Raw genomic sequence first — 15,545 nt, 5'->3', positions numbered from 1 at the left:
CTGAGTTTCTTTTGTTCAAGGATAGTGCTTTACCACTTAAATCACACTGCCACTTCCAGCATTTTCTGGAAATTTCCAGCATTTTTATTGGAGATCAGATTCTCATGAGTTTTCCTGCCTAGTTTGACTTTGAACCAGGGTCCTCAGATCTCAGCTTCCTGAGTAGCTAGGATTATAGGCATGAGCCACTGGTACCCCACTCCAGCTCTGCTTTTTGTTGGTTATTTAATTAATTAATTTATTTATTTTTGCCAGTCCTGGGCCTTGGACTCAGGGCCTGAGCACTGTCCCTGGCTTCTTTTTGCTCAAGGCTAGCACTCTGCCACTTGAGCCACAGCACCACTTCTGGCCATTTTCTGTATATGTGGTGCTGGGGAATTGAACCCAGGGCCTCATGTATACGAGGCAAGCACTCTTGCCACTAGGCCATATCCCCAGCCCTTGTTGGTTATTTTGAAGACAGAGTCACCTGGATTTTTCTGCCTACACTGGCTTTGAACCATTCTTCTCTGGATTTCAGTTTCCTTAACAGCTAGAGTTACAGGTGTGAGCCAGTGTTATCCTTCATAATTTATTTTTCAAGTTATATACTAACTCACTATAATTTCTTCATGTGTTATAAAATGAAACAATCAGTATCTTTGAAGAACCTTGGTCTACTTAAACAAAGAAAACTGAAACTTGATGTGTCTGGGGAATCATGCTGATGAATGAAGACCAAGGATAAAATATGGTAGCATTTGACCCATTATCTGCTATCTTCTTCCCTTTTCCTTCCCTTGACCAACTTGATGGGTCAGACAAGCAAGTTCACTTTCCAGCGCCTTATGATTTCACCTGACTGTGTAGGTTGCCTGTGTTTGGTAAACTGAATATTCTGCTGTCAAGAGTGCCTGGAGCCCAGCATTGGCAGGGAGCTGCTGCTTTGTGAGCTGTGGAGATGAAAAGGGGTTGATACAGATGACTGCATGAGAACGGTGGCCAGTGTCTTCATTATTCACCTTCCTTGCCCTTCCCCTTTTCTGTATCTAGAGTGCTTAGTCAGGCATTCATAGCTAATGTATTCTTTTTGTCTTCTTCTAGAACTCTGAAGGTGGACTCTATGTATGCATGAATACATTTTTGGCCTTTGGAAGGGAACATGTTGAAAGACATTTCGGAAAACTGGACAGAGTGTGTACATGCACCTGAAAAGACATGTACGAGAGGTGAGATAACACTTCTGAAGAAGTGAGCTTGATATGGGCCCTGTGGTACTGTCTGGGTGTGCTTTATGTCATAGAGATTTTGATATGCCCATGTAAGTTCTGATTCTTTTATCTAGACCTCTGATTGGAGTTTTTAAGATGACAGGGTTTGGCTGATTGGAAAATATTAATATAAATATACTAATATATAAAATATAAAAAAGCACAGAAATGCCTCACACAGATTTAAAAGTCAGAAATAAAAAACATTTGGATGGTTTTGCTTCTGATATCTATATCTATCTATATCTTTTTGTTGTTGTTGTTGATAGTGGGCCTTGAACTCAGGGGCTGGGCATTGTCCCTGATGAGATCTTTAGCTCAAGGCTAGCCCTCTACCACTTTGAGCCACTGTGCCACTTCTGGTTTTCTGGTAGTTAATTGGGGATGAGTCTCATGGAATCTTCTGCCCAGGCTGGCTTCAAACCGAGATCCTTAGATCTCAGCCTCCTGAGTAGCTAGGATTATAGGCCTCAGCCCTAAGTGCCTGGCTTTTGCTTCCAGATTTAACTGACAGAGTATGACTTTACTGAAAGTCAAGTCCTCTTTTTTTTTCTTGGCTTCTCAGAAATAACTGCTACTGTGAAATTGTTCTCATTCTCATACATGTCACTGTATTTTTATATATATTGACACATTCCTGAATGAATGTATTATATATGACTATTTTAAAGATGTAGATATATATAGTCATACTGTTACCTATTATTCTGTGTAGTGTCTTTATTATTATTCTCAATAGTGTCTTTGGAACTTACCCTTATTGATGCATCTGGGTGTACTTAATTAATTTTAATTGCTCTTTGGTATTCCATTCTATGAATACCTGATAATGTATTCTGTTTTCCTACTGGTAAAAATTTAGATGGTTTCCATCCTCTTGCTTTCTGAAAAGAATAAAATAACATTTTCATACATTTCTTCAAAGGATGCATGTTAAGAATGTCTTTAGGAAATGTATTCAGCAGTGCTCTTCTGACTCATACTGTGTTGATTTTTTGTTTGTTTGTTTTGTGCCAATCTTGGGGCTTGAACTCAGGGCCTGGGCTCTCTGTCCCTGAGCTTTTCTGCTCAAGTCTAGCACATGAGCCACAGTCCCATTTTCACCCTTTTTGGTAGTTAATTGGAGATGGAGATAAGAATCTCACAGACTTTCCTGACTGTGTGGGATTTGAACTGAGATCCTCAGATCTCAACTTCCTGGGTAGGTAGGATTACAGGTATGAGATAAGCCAGTTTCTCTTTGCTTTTTATTGGATGAAGGTAAATTCCATCTTGAAATAATTATACTATACTCCTATCTTAGCCATATTTGATTTTTGCCAGTCTGGTGGTTATGAATGAGATCTAAATAATGAGAATTGTTTTCTGTGTGAGCTGAAAATCTTCTAATATATTTAATGTTAATTTTGCTTTTCTGTTCTTTGATTGCCTGTTTATATTTCTGACCTATTTCTTTTTGGGTAATACAGCTTCCATGATTATTTATAGTGGTGTTTTAATTTGACAATTCCAATTTGAATCTCTTGTGGGCTATCAGTAGTGTTTCATTGATCTTATGGATATCTATTTATTATTTCTATTTACTTATTACCTATTTACTATTATTCTATTGATTTGTTTACTTATTGTGTTGTTTTGCTAGCACTAGGGTTTGAATTTAGGGACTAACTACTGTCTATTAAGTTTTTAACTCAAGGGCTAGTGTTCTACCATTTAAGCCACAGCTCCACTTTTAGCGTGTTTTTTTTTTAACTAGTTAATCGGATATAAAACTCTCATAAGACTTTCTTTCCTATACTGACTTTGAACTGTGATCCTCTTCTCAGCCTCCTGAGTAGCTAGGATTAGAGGCATGAGCCACTGATGCCTAGATGACCTTACATTTTTCTCTGTATTATTTATGGCCAAGATAGGAGTATAAGTAGAATGTGATAAATATGCAAGCCTTAAAATGTGGTAGGGCAAGCATTCTTTGCATGTTTGTTCTTTTCCCCTCACAACTTTTTTTGGATAAATCTTTACTAAACATTTATTTTGCTTAAGTGGACTTTTAAATAAATTTACCTAGTTAAAAAGTTTTGTTGAGATTTTGGTTATTCCTTTTGAATTTACAGATGAATGCACATTTTTGTATACATTGCAAGGGGCCAGGGATTTCTGTTTGTTCATGTCCTTTATATTTGATAGTACCTAATATGCCACAGGTACTTTGCAATTTTTCTTGATGTTCCTGGGGTTTGAACTCAGGCCCTGGGTGCTGTTTCTTGGGCTTTTATGCCCAAGGCTAGCTCTCTACCACTTTACCTACAGCTCTATGTCTGGTTGTTTAGTGGTTAATTAGAGGGAAGAATCTCACAGACTTAACTGCCTGGGCTGACCTTGAACCGTGATCCTCAGAACTAATCCTCCTGAGTGATTGATTAGTATTACGGGTATGAGCCACTGTGACCATTCAACCTGGCTTATCTGTCTCTGTCTCCCTCCCTCCCTCCCTCCCTCCCTCCCTCCCTCCCTCCCTCCCTCCCTCCCTCCCTCCCCCATCTCCTTCCTTCCGTCCCTTTCCCCCTCCCTCTCCCTCTCCCTCTCCCTCTCCTCTCTCTCTCTCTCTCTCTCCTCTCTCTCTCCTCTCTCTCTCTCTCTCTCTCTCTCTCTCTCTCTCTCTCTCTCTCTCTGCCCTGTCCTTGAATTCAGGGGCTCAGTGCATTCCCTGAACTTTTGTGCTCAAGGCTTGTGCGCTAGCATTTGAACCACAGCTTCACTTCTGGCTCTTTGGTTGTTAATTGGCAAGCACTTTACCATTAGGCCATATTCCCAGCCCTTTGGTTGTTAATTGGAAATAAGGGTTTTATGTACTTTCCTGTTCAGGCTGGCTTTGAACCATGATCCTCAGACCTCAGCCTCCTGAGTAACTAGGACTGGCATATCTCTTTATTGGTATCTCTTTTTGGTCAACAATATTCTGTAATTTCTTTGTAAAAGTTCTGATATTTTGTTACATGTTCCTTTTTTTAATAGGATGGGGACATGTTTGTATTCATTCATTCATTCAGCCAGTCCTGGGCCTTGAACTCAGGGCCTGGACACTGTTACTGAGCTTCTTTCTAGCACTATAACCCTTGAGCCCTTGTTCCAACTTTTTTCTGTTTATGTGTTACGGAGGAATTGAACCCAGGGCTTCTTGCATGCTAGGCAAGCCAACACTCTATGACTAGCCACATTCCTAGCCATATTACATGTTCTTAAGTACTGTAATGTTTTTGTTGTCAACATTACTGTTGCCCTTTATTTTCTTCATGTTTATTGGTTGTTATTATTATTATTAGTTTGATTTTTCTGGGGCTTGAACTCTGAGCCTGGGCTCTGTCCCTGAGTCTCTTTGTGCTGAAGGCTAGTGCTCTGCCACTTGAGCAACATGGAGAACCTCTTCTAGCTTTTTTTCTGAGTAGTTTATTGGAGATAAGAGTCTCACAGACTTTTCTGCCTGGACCAGCTTCGAATGGCAGTCCTCAGATCTCAGCTTCCTGAGTAGCTATAATTAGAGGCGTGAGCTACTGGTGTCTGGCTGTGTATTGGTTATTGATGTTGTATAGAGATGTTACTAATGTTCAAATCTCCATTTTATGTAGACCTAATACTTGGATCATCTACCATAATTCTTGTTTTGTTTTGTTTTTTTCCAGTCTTGGGGCTTGAGCTTAGGGCCTGAGCACTGTCCCCCGGCTTCCTTTTGCTCAAGGCTAGCACTCTACCACTTGAGCCACAGCGCCATTTCTGGCCTTTTCTATTTATGTGGTACTGAAGAATCAAACCCAGGGCTTGCACAAGGCGAGCACTTTTACCACTAGGCTATATTCCCAGCCCTATCATATATCTTATTTGCATTTTATTTAAGCCCTCATATTAGCCTACCTAGTAAGTTAAGAGCAAGGCCAGGAAGTCGCATAAGCCAAAACTCAAAAGAGTAGCTTAAACTAAAATTATATTAAACAGAATAGTGTTAGGTTTTTGAACAACCAGTGTTAGTTTTTTGATCAACTAACTTACAGTTAAAAAAGTAAATACCAGGCTGAAATATATGTTGTGGGGACGGTGTGGAGGGAGGGAAGATGAATGGAGAGAGGAAGGATGGGTGAATACAATCATAATATTCAATGGACATAGGTAAAAATGACACCAGGTAACTTGAAGGATAGGTGTAGTTCAGAGAGATGGGAAGAAAAGAGGAAAGCAGTGACATTGATCAAGAAACATTGTGTTCATAAGTTGATATATTAGATTGAAATTACTTTGTATAGCTACTTAAAAATAGTAAAAATTATAATACAAATAATGTTTAGGCCTATTGTTAAAGAATTATATGTTCTACTGCTGTTAAGTGATACATAGTAATTCTTACAAAGTCCATTTTCAACTTCTATGTCATAGTGTAAAGTGGTGAAAATTCAAAGAAACTGAACTCCAGAGGCTTAACTTGTCCAAGGTCACAGAGTTAGTGGCAACATTGTAGAATGCTGGTAATTTCATATAGTCATTTCGGTCTTAGAAATTTTAAGTTAAACATTTCCGTCTTTGCCTGTCTTTCTACTCACTCATTCCTTTTTTGATTTGTTGTTCCTTCCTCTTTGAGTCCTTTAGACCCATGGCTTATTTAACCTGCGTCTCCTGACTTCTGGTTTTAAACATGCTGTCATCAACAGTTCCCTTAACTGACAGTTGTCCTCTTTAACTATCCTTTGAACTCCAACCAGTTGATCATTTCACACTTCGCTATTTCTAGGTACAATGTCTAGAAACACCAGGTTGTCATGTGGCTTGAGATTTATTAGTCCATTTTGCATTATTGTAATGAAATAACCTGGATATGTAGCTTTACAAAGAAAAAAGGCTTATTTATCTCACAGTTTTGGAGGCTGAAAATTAAACAAAAAGAAACCCCAAAGATTACACAGGCTGTAGCAGGCACTTCCTGGTGGATGGCATATGGTAGAGTGTGTGTAGAAAGGAGAAATCACATCATAGAACAGGAATTAAGAGAGACTGGCTTTCTTCCCAGGGCATACCCTTACTACCTCAGGAACTTCTCGCTAGGTAAACCTCATCTTTAAAGGTTTTTGCCATTGCCTAGCACTACACAGTATTTCATACATTTGCGACTGCTATAATGTAAACTGTAAACATATAGTAGAAACTGCAAAAACTTAGCTTGAAATCAATCATAAAGATGAGTTGGCGTTCAATATCAAACAATAAAATGTTGAAAAAGGAGACCTAGGACTCCTAAGACAACTTAAATGAGAAGCCAAATTAAGGAAGTACGGGATGTAGGTATGGCTGTTTAAGAAAAAAAAAATCTGAGGTTAAACCTCATAGATAATTACTTAATGGGAAAGGTGATCTTCTCTTAAAACTAAAAGAAAAGGTACAGTATTAAAATGGTTTTGGCCAGTTGAAACAAGAATTATTGTAATTTCATTGGAAAGTAAAGTTATGTGTATGAATTATCAGATAAATGATTTCTTTCACCCACCTATTGATGGATGCCTATTTATTGCTGCTGAGCACTGAAAATATATGAAGCTTAGAATGGCAGCATAGCCACCTAGTGGTATTTTGAAAAGACTTGGAGAATGTCAGTGCCTCCTTTATGATCACAGTGTTGTGAATCCCAGGACCAAGCACTGCCACCCTCCTGAGTAAGCAAGGAACAGGGCCCTCACATTCTTTCTTCTTCCCTGAGTCTGTACTCTGGTGTAGATCTTGGCTATTCTGGAAGCACATGCTAATTGAAATTTAAGCATTCTACTTCACCTTGATTACTGGTTTCCAAAAATGCTCACTTTATAACTTGTTAAACATGATCAGGAGAGGCAATATCATGGACCTCCAGTTCCTGTTTATCTTGGATAAACTATAAAAGATGGGAACCTCTAGGATGTACATTTCCTTCTCAGTTGTTTTGTAGGGTGTATTTTAATGATCTTTTGTTTTCTTTTCAGAAGGTAAAAGGGGCATCTGGCGGAGCTTTACCTAAAAGGAGGAATTCCAAGATTTTTTTAGGTATGTCATTAGTTTTCAATTGTGTGTGTGTGTGTGTGTGTGTGTGTGTGTGTGTGTGTGTGTGTGTTAGGTGCATATGCTTGAATTAGGTAATAATAGACTCCTTATTGCTTTATACTTGATGAGACATAGATTTACATTGAAGCTTACTCTACGTAATTTACTAGTGGTAAAGGATGCTTTGAGCAGTCTTGGTTAGATTTAGTGCTTTGAAGCAATTATAGTGGCTAGAGCATAGTATGATCCTGCTTTCAGTCTCTTTTTGTTGACTTTAAAGAACCACACATATTTTATTAATGTATTTTATTTTATTATTTTTATTAGCCAAACTGCAGGTTTTATTAGGATCTCACCAATTTTTCTACTATTGCTCTTTTTAAAGTTATAGGAGCTAAAGTAGGATCCCACACAATATTTAGTTTTTATTTTTTCTTCACCTTTTCAAATTTATGATAGTTTCTTGGACTTTGTCTTTAGTATTGTGACTCTTCCGAAGGATATTGTATAGTTACTTTGTAGAATCAACTATAGTATGGATTTGTCTGGTGAAAAGAGTAAAGCTATGCATTGTGGCAAGAATACCACAGAGGTAGTGTGTCCTGCTTTGTGCTTGATATCAGAAGGCATGTGATAGCTTCCTACTGGTAATATTGAATTTGATCTCTTATTAAGAGTCCTATTGGTGGTGTTTCTACACTGTAAAGTTATAGTAAACTAATAAACATCTTGGGAGTGCTACTTCTGGGCCTTGGACTCAGGGCCTGAGCACTGTCCCTGGCTTCTTTTTGCTCAAGGCTAGTACTCTGCCACTTGAGCCGCAGTGCCACCTCTGGCCATTTTCTGTATATGTGGTGCTGGGGAATCGAACCGAGGGCTTCATGTATATGAGGCAAGCGCTCTTGCCACTAGGCCATATTTCCAGCCCCATTGGGAGTGCTACTTTGAGAATAGGGAAATGCCTTTTTTTTTTCCTCTGCAGAGTTTAGCTGATTAATTTTAGCACCTGTCAGTGGTTCTTGCTTGCAACAGTTATTACTTGTGGTGTTTGTCTAATGGTGATGGTTTAATTTCCTTTATCCAGTCTTGCTCGTGAAAATGCCTACTGATTTCTATACTCTGTAATTATAGTCCTATTTTGTGTTAAGCTTTGATACCATTTTCCCAGGAGAAAAAAGTGATTTGACATTGTTTCACCAAGTGAGTTTTTATCTTTAAATGCCTGAGATATTGTTTGAAAGAAAATTTTAAAAGCATTTACATAGTATAATTTCATTCCTGTAAAAATGAACATATTATTTTACATATATGTGTTTCTGTGTAAGTGTATGTCTATATATGTATACATATACGCACACATACACATGCATATCTGAATGTCATGCGTACACATACATGTACCTACATAACTGGGAGAATAGAAGAGTCTAGAAGAATATTCTCCAAATTGTTAACAATTTTTGATAAGTTTAAGGTTATTTTGATTTTCTTTTTCTGCTTATTTGCATTTAAAACTTCTTTTTGTTTGCTTGCTTAAAATGGGAGCTTCTTATGTTACTCTTCATTATACCCACTTATGCATCATTATACTTACTTTTTCTTTTCCCTCTCCCTCTCCCTTTTTCATCTCTCCTATGCTCTTCCTGACTTACTGTCTCTCTCTCTCTGTCTGTCTCTCTTCCTCTCCTTCTTTCTCTGTGATTCTAGGCTTTGAACTTGGTAGGCATAGGTGCTTTACTGCTTGAGCCATACCTCTGTGTCTGTTTGCTGTGCTTATTTAATTTTTTGTGCTGGCACTGGAGCTTGAACTCAGAGCCTTGTACTCTTGCTTGGCTTTTTTGGTCACAACTAGCATTCTAGAACTTGAACCACACCTCTAGTACAACATTTTGATGATTAATTTGAGATGGAGTCTTGTGAACCTTTCTGCCAAGACTGGCTTTGGACTGGGATCCTCAATCTCAGCCTCCTGAGTGACTAAGAGGTGTGTGCTACCTGATAGGGTTATTTTTGAGATGGGATTATGCTTTTACCCATACTAGCAATCCGATTTACATTTTCTGTGGTATCTGAGATGACAGGCTGCATTACCATGCCCAGAATTTCCTGTTAAAGTGACAGCTTGTGAAATATATATATATATATGTATATATGTGTATACATGTATATGTATATGTTTTTTTTTGTACAGGCTGGCCTGGAATTTAAAACCTCCTGATCTTAGCCTCCCATGTAGCTGAGATGTTAGGTACATCCTACTGTACCCAGGCTTTGTTGACATGAAGTCTCAGGAACTTTTTTTCTGGGCTAAACTTGAATTGTAATCTTCCTAATTTCCCCACTGAGTAGCTAGGTTTACAGTCATCAGCCACTGGCACCTGGCTCAGCTAATGTTTTTTTTTTAAAACTAATAAATATATGTTATTCTTATAAGGAGTTATCTCAAAAGTATACCCATTGAAATTGTCACAGAGCTGTTTACTTCCTGGTGTGATTCTTTCTCTAGGCTGGGTTTGAATCACATCATCTCTTGCTTTTCAGTTCCTGGTTTTCTTGATTGACTTGCAGTTGATTTTCTATTGCTGGCAGTCTTTTTTCATACTTTAACATGCCATTGTAGCACAACTTGAAGCAACCAAGCAATTCTACAGCAGCCCACAATGAGTTCCAGAGCGGAAATGAATGGTCGCAGTATTATTCTTGTTCTTAGCCTTCCAGCTCCCTTCCACTAATCCATAGCTAGTATGTCTTCTTTCAATTCAGTGATATCTGCATGGCCTTTCTTGAAGGCAGAAATAGGCATTTTGACTTACTGTTATTATTATTATTATTATTATTATTATTATTATTTTGGCCAGTCCTGGGGCTTGGACTCAGGGCCTGTGCACTGTCCCTGGCTTCTTTTTTTGCTCAAGGCTAGCACTCTGCCACTTGAGCCACAGCGCCACTTCTGGCCATTTTCTGTATATGTGGTGCTGGGGAATCGAACCCAGGGCCTCATGTATATGAGGCAGGCACTCTTGCCATTAGGCCATATCCCCAGCCCTATTTTTTAATTATTTTCTTTGTGTACATAAAGTTAGCTGACTTCTTAGCTTTTAATGTTTATGTCTCTTACAAGGAAGTTGATTTTTCTCGTGATTATTATGCAGTAGATGATATTGTCAAACAATTGTTTTAAAAATTAATTCAGGGCTGGGCATAGGTGTTTCATTCCTGTAATCCTAGCTACTCAATCTGAGGCTTGCAGGGCAACCCCCCCCCCCCAAAAAAAAAAAAACACAACCCAACATCCTGAAGTGAAACTGTAATTCAAGTGATGGAGTACTAGCCTTGAGCAACAAAGCTCTAGGTAGGTGCCCACAACCTTAGTTCAAGCCCCATGACTGACACACACACTAGGCCTAGACCTAGTGGTTCATGCTGATAGTCATAGCAACTTGGGAAGTGGAGTCAGGAGGATAACAATTTGAGACCAAGTTTTTTGCCTAGTCAAAAAAGTTAGTTTGACTCTATTTTAAGGAACAAGTTTAAGGAACATAGTGGGGCATGACTATAGTCCCAGGTATGCAGGAGTTACAGATAAGAAGATTGGTATAAGGTTGGGCCAGTCAAATAATACAGGAAAAAGTAACTAAAATTAAGAGTTGGAGATGTGACTGAAGTGGTTGAGCTCTCGACTAACATATTCAAGGTCCCAAGTTTCAATCCTAGTGCTGTTAAAATAAGAACAACAGCAATAATAAATTCAAAGTACATGCTAAGTTTTCGTGCTTCATCTTCCACAGACCTCTTCTGTTGTTCTTCACTATCATTGCATGTCAGTGTGGCTTTATTCTCTATGCCCCTCTCGTGTTCACCGAGTATTCCAAAACTCATAGACCACCAAAAGTGCTCAATATTGACTGCCCTGGATTAAAAATTAAATGAGAATGGGGTTAAATTTTTTGGTGCTTGTCTCTAATCCCATTTCTCTCTCTCTGGGCCTAGGTGCAGTCCCTGAGCTCTTCAGCTCAAGGCTAGGGCTCTACCACTTGAGCCACAGCACCACTTCCATTCTCTCTCTTATTTTATACATAAGCTTCTTCATTCCAGTAAGGAATTGGTTTCCAAGTTCTGATTTGTAGGATTCTTTCTTCTTTCTTTCTTTCTTTCTTTCTTTCTTTCTTTCTTTCTTTCTTTCTTTCTTTCTTTCTTTCTTTCTTTCTTTCTCTCTCTCTCTTTCTTTCTCTCTCTCTCTTTCTTTCTTTCTTTCTCTCTCTCTGTCCCTCCCTCCCTCCTTCCTTTCATCTCCCTCCCTCCCTCCCTGCCTCCCTCCCTCCCTCCTTCCCTCCCTCCCTCCCTCCCTCCCTCCCTCCCTCCCTCCCTCCCTCCCTCCCTTCTTTCCTTCCTTCCTTCCTTCCTTCCTTCCTTCCTTCTTTCCTTCCTTCCTTCCTTCCTTCCTTCCTTCCTTCCTTCCTTCCTTCCTGCCTTCCTGCCTTCCTGCCTTCCATCTTTCCTTCCTCCTCCTCCTCCTCTTTCTCCTCCCCCTCCTCTTCTTCTTTCTTCTCCTCCCTTTTCTTTTTATTTCTTTTTAGCCTTCTTCATCTTCTTTGTCTTCATCTTCCTTATTCTTCTGCCTAGGCTGGTTTTTAACCATGATCCTTACACAGCTTCCTAATTACCTACTATTCCAAGTGTGTCCCCAGCAACCAGCTGCCTGTAGGGTTCTTAGCTGTTGGTCTGGTTTCTCAGCAGGAAGTACTTTTCTCCTGTGGCGCTAATCACTGTGTGTTCCAGTGTATGTGGCTATAAATTTATTTCCATAGTGGGTTGCGTTAGAATGCTACCTGAATTAGGTAACAGGAAACATAGACTATAGGTAACTTTAAGCAACTTAGATGCTAATTCCCTCTCATCTGGAAGGTGTTGGGAGTGACAGGCCCAGTCTGATGTAGTGTCACATCCAGAAATCTGTGAACTCATCCTCTTTTGCTGCTTTATTCTCAATTCTGACCTCTGAATTCCAACCTCATGGTGACTTAGGGGTCCCAAATGAGTTTTAGAACCTTAGCCATTACAATCCCATTTGCAAAATGGGAAAGAAGAAATGTTAGGGGGAACAATCTCATTTTTAACAGCACTTTACTTTTGTCAGCTTTCTTACAGATCCCCATTTGCTTTACCTTCTTCTGGTCAGATTTTGGTCACATGATCACAACCTGCTACACAGGAGACTCACACCTTAGTAAAGTCAGAGATTTCTTATTAAAGAGGGAAGACACAATGGATACTGGGAAGTAGCTAGTACTTCTGCTATAGACATTTCCCATTCTAAAAGAGATCTTGAAGTTGTTTCTTTGTGGAGAGGAGAGTAAGTCAAGGCTTTTTTGCAGTTTCTCTTTGTGCCTGGGTATTTCAGCAGTACTGACATGTAGCTGTTATAACACTCTTCTTCATCTCCTTTCATGAAAGAGTCATAGTTAGCCAATCTTTTACCCCAGGTAGAGACTTTTATTCTGTTCACTTGATGATTTTGTGAATGCAGTAGACTGTTGGTATCTGCAGGATGCAGCCAAGGAGGAAAACCTGAATGCTGAGGACATGCAGAGTTCAGGGCTGCGCTGTGGATATTTTTTCCTATAATGTGAACACACTTTTTTTTTTTTTTTTTTTTTGGCCAGTCCTGGGCCTTGGACTCAGGGCCTGAGCACTGTCCCTGGCTTCCTTTTTGCTCAAGGCTAGCACTCTGCCACTTGAGCCACAGCGCCACTTCTGGCCGTTTTCTGTATATGTGGTGCTGGGGAATCAAACCCAGGGCCTCATGTATACAAGGCAAGCTCTCTTGCCACTAGGCCATATCCCCAGCCCCATGAACACACTTTTAATGACTTGCTGCATTCCAACAAATCCTAGATTGGTTACTTCATCACTTACATGAAGCACAGTCACTCTTACCTTGCCTTTAAACTACTGTGTGCTGTTTGGGAGGCAGATTTTCACAAAATGAAGGCAGGCAAACAGCAGATCACACAATGACTTAAGCACAGCTGATAATATTGCCAGGCTAAGAACTCTGCACAGGCTGAGCTGTATAATGCACATACAGGAATTAAAGACTGTTTTTGAAATTTCTTTTGATTTTTCTTCTATTCATTAAAAATAAATGAATGCACTAAGTCTGCAAATGGGGCAAGCTTATTATAATTCCTTTTTCAGTGGTTCAGAAGTGCCATTGAGCAACTGTGACCTTCACTGTCATGTTTATCAAGGACACCATGGCTGTCTGCGGTGCTGAAGGATGTGCCCAGATCTGAGCACCATCTTGCCTGTCAGTGTTTAAGTCATTTCCTCCCTCTTTGGTATTCGTCCATGTGAAATGACCTCAACTGTAATGTTTGTCCACAGTTTGTTTGTGTTTTTTTGAACCAGCAACTATAACAACTTTTAAATTTGAAAATCATTTAAATTCTATGTTGTTTTGTATTTAAACAATCCCATTGGAGTATATAACACATGCACAAAGCTTACAATTAAAAAAATCATCGAATGTTGTGCCACAAAAATCAAATTTCTTTTCTTCCTCTGGCTACTCCCAGCCACTTGATTACTCTTTCCAGAGAGACAGTGCTTTCAGTTTGCATATCCTCGAGTGATGATGTACAACTTACCATGGGTGTACTCCACAGTTAGTAGTCTCCTGTGGGCAATGGGAAATTAGTTGTGTTTTCATCTCGGTCTGTGCTGTAAGGCACTCTGGAGTGATGCAGTGAACTTACAGGTACACCTAAGGGTATTTTAAATCCTCAAGACATGCCTGTTAGTCTAGCTACTCAGGAGGCTGAGATCTGAGGATTGTGATTTGAAGCCAGCCTGGACAGACAAATCCAAGAAGACTCATCTCCAGTTAATCAGCAAAAAGCCAGAAGTTGAGGTGTGGCTCCTGGCAGAGTGTCAGCTTGGAGAGAAAAAGCTAAGGGTGAGCTCAGAGTTCTGAGTTCAACAAACACCTGCATGCTCACATGCACTCATGCACGTGTGTGTACACACACACACACACATACACACAATCTTCAAAAAGGCAAAGACACTCAAAGACTCTGTGAATTAAGCCTGACATAGTTGTACTACTAGGTTATCTGTCTTTCCAATGACTTCATTCCTTTGTAAAGCCTGTTTTCCTGATAAAAGCCAGGAACCATGTCAAAGTTAATGTAGAAGAAGAAATAAGGGTGGCAGTGTCCAGTGTGATTTAAACAGAGGCACAGGAACAGTCAGCAGATGCACCAGTCTCATTACTGGGGCACAGCTTAAGAGCAAAATAAAACATTTCTTTCAACATATGTGTATGGACTGCTCAAGTAGTTATTGAATTGTTACACATAAACACTTATGGGATTATTTGGTCCTAATTACTACATAACAGGATGATTACGCATTGCTCCTGGCTTTGGCACACTGGGAAAACAAACCGCTGGGGTGTTTAGGGTTACTGTGAATGGAGAGTCTGGGTAACTGTTAATGTTTGTAAGTGGGGCAGAGACAATGTTTGTTGTCTTTTAGACAACAAATTTAAAACAATATGAGATCTTATGAATATGAGAAATAAGCTCAAATGAAACATGGTGCTTTATGAGGACAAAGGAGAAAGGGGGAGGAGAAGGAGTCCAAGATCCTTAAAGGAATAACCTGGGGTTTGGACTGGGAATGTGGCCCATTCATGGGTGTTTTATAATAAAAGTTACAAATATATCTAGGTGAGGAAGTAGCTGCCATGTGCTTAATAAAATGTCACAATGTTGCTATGTCATAGAAAACTGTGAAACATTCATATTTGTATTTGAGTTTCCTTTTCCAGTGTTTATAAATGGAGGTAACTGAGTTAAATTTCTCTTGTGTCTGAGAGGGGATCATCATGGAGCTTAAATTCCACTTTTTGGGGGGGTGGGTTTAGTCAAAGATTTCATACTCTATGAGAAACAAAGTTTATAAAAAATGCTGGAATGGGCCTATTAGAAAACTTCTAAGTCCACAGTGACTGGAAAAATTAAGTAAACTTCTTTCACCATTTCCTTCTGAGAGCATATTCTGCCTTCAGGACTTTCCCTGTCAATTTTGTTGAGTATAGCTGGTCAAATTTTGTAGCTCATGACCGAACAATTTGTCTCCTGTACAAGAAGTCAGTACATCAGCAAAGAGAACTCTGAGCAGGGGGTAAGAGTCCAGCTTTTAGTTTAGGCCTTCACTTCCTCCTATATAGTC

General features: G+C 39.5%; 1 protein-coding gene across 1 annotated transcript in view; it reads left to right on the top strand.

Moving 5' to 3' along the window:
- Usp13 (ubiquitin specific peptidase 13) overlaps positions 1-15,545 on the top strand; it is a 126,051-nt gene that overhangs the window by 30,353 nt on the left and 80,153 nt on the right. The window contains 3 exon segments of the mRNA XM_048347066.1: positions 1,084-1,156; positions 1,159-1,208; positions 7,247-7,307. Of these exon segments, the coding sequence (XP_048203023.1) occupies positions 1,084-1,156; positions 1,159-1,208; positions 7,247-7,307 (184 nt within the window).

The sequence above is a fragment of the Perognathus longimembris genome, chromosome 5 (genome assembly GCF_023159225.1).
Source record: "Perognathus longimembris pacificus isolate PPM17 chromosome 5, ASM2315922v1, whole genome shotgun sequence".
Taxonomy (NCBI): domain Eukaryota; kingdom Metazoa; phylum Chordata; class Mammalia; order Rodentia; family Heteromyidae; genus Perognathus; species Perognathus longimembris.
This window is presented reverse-complemented; position numbering and strand designations above follow the sequence as displayed.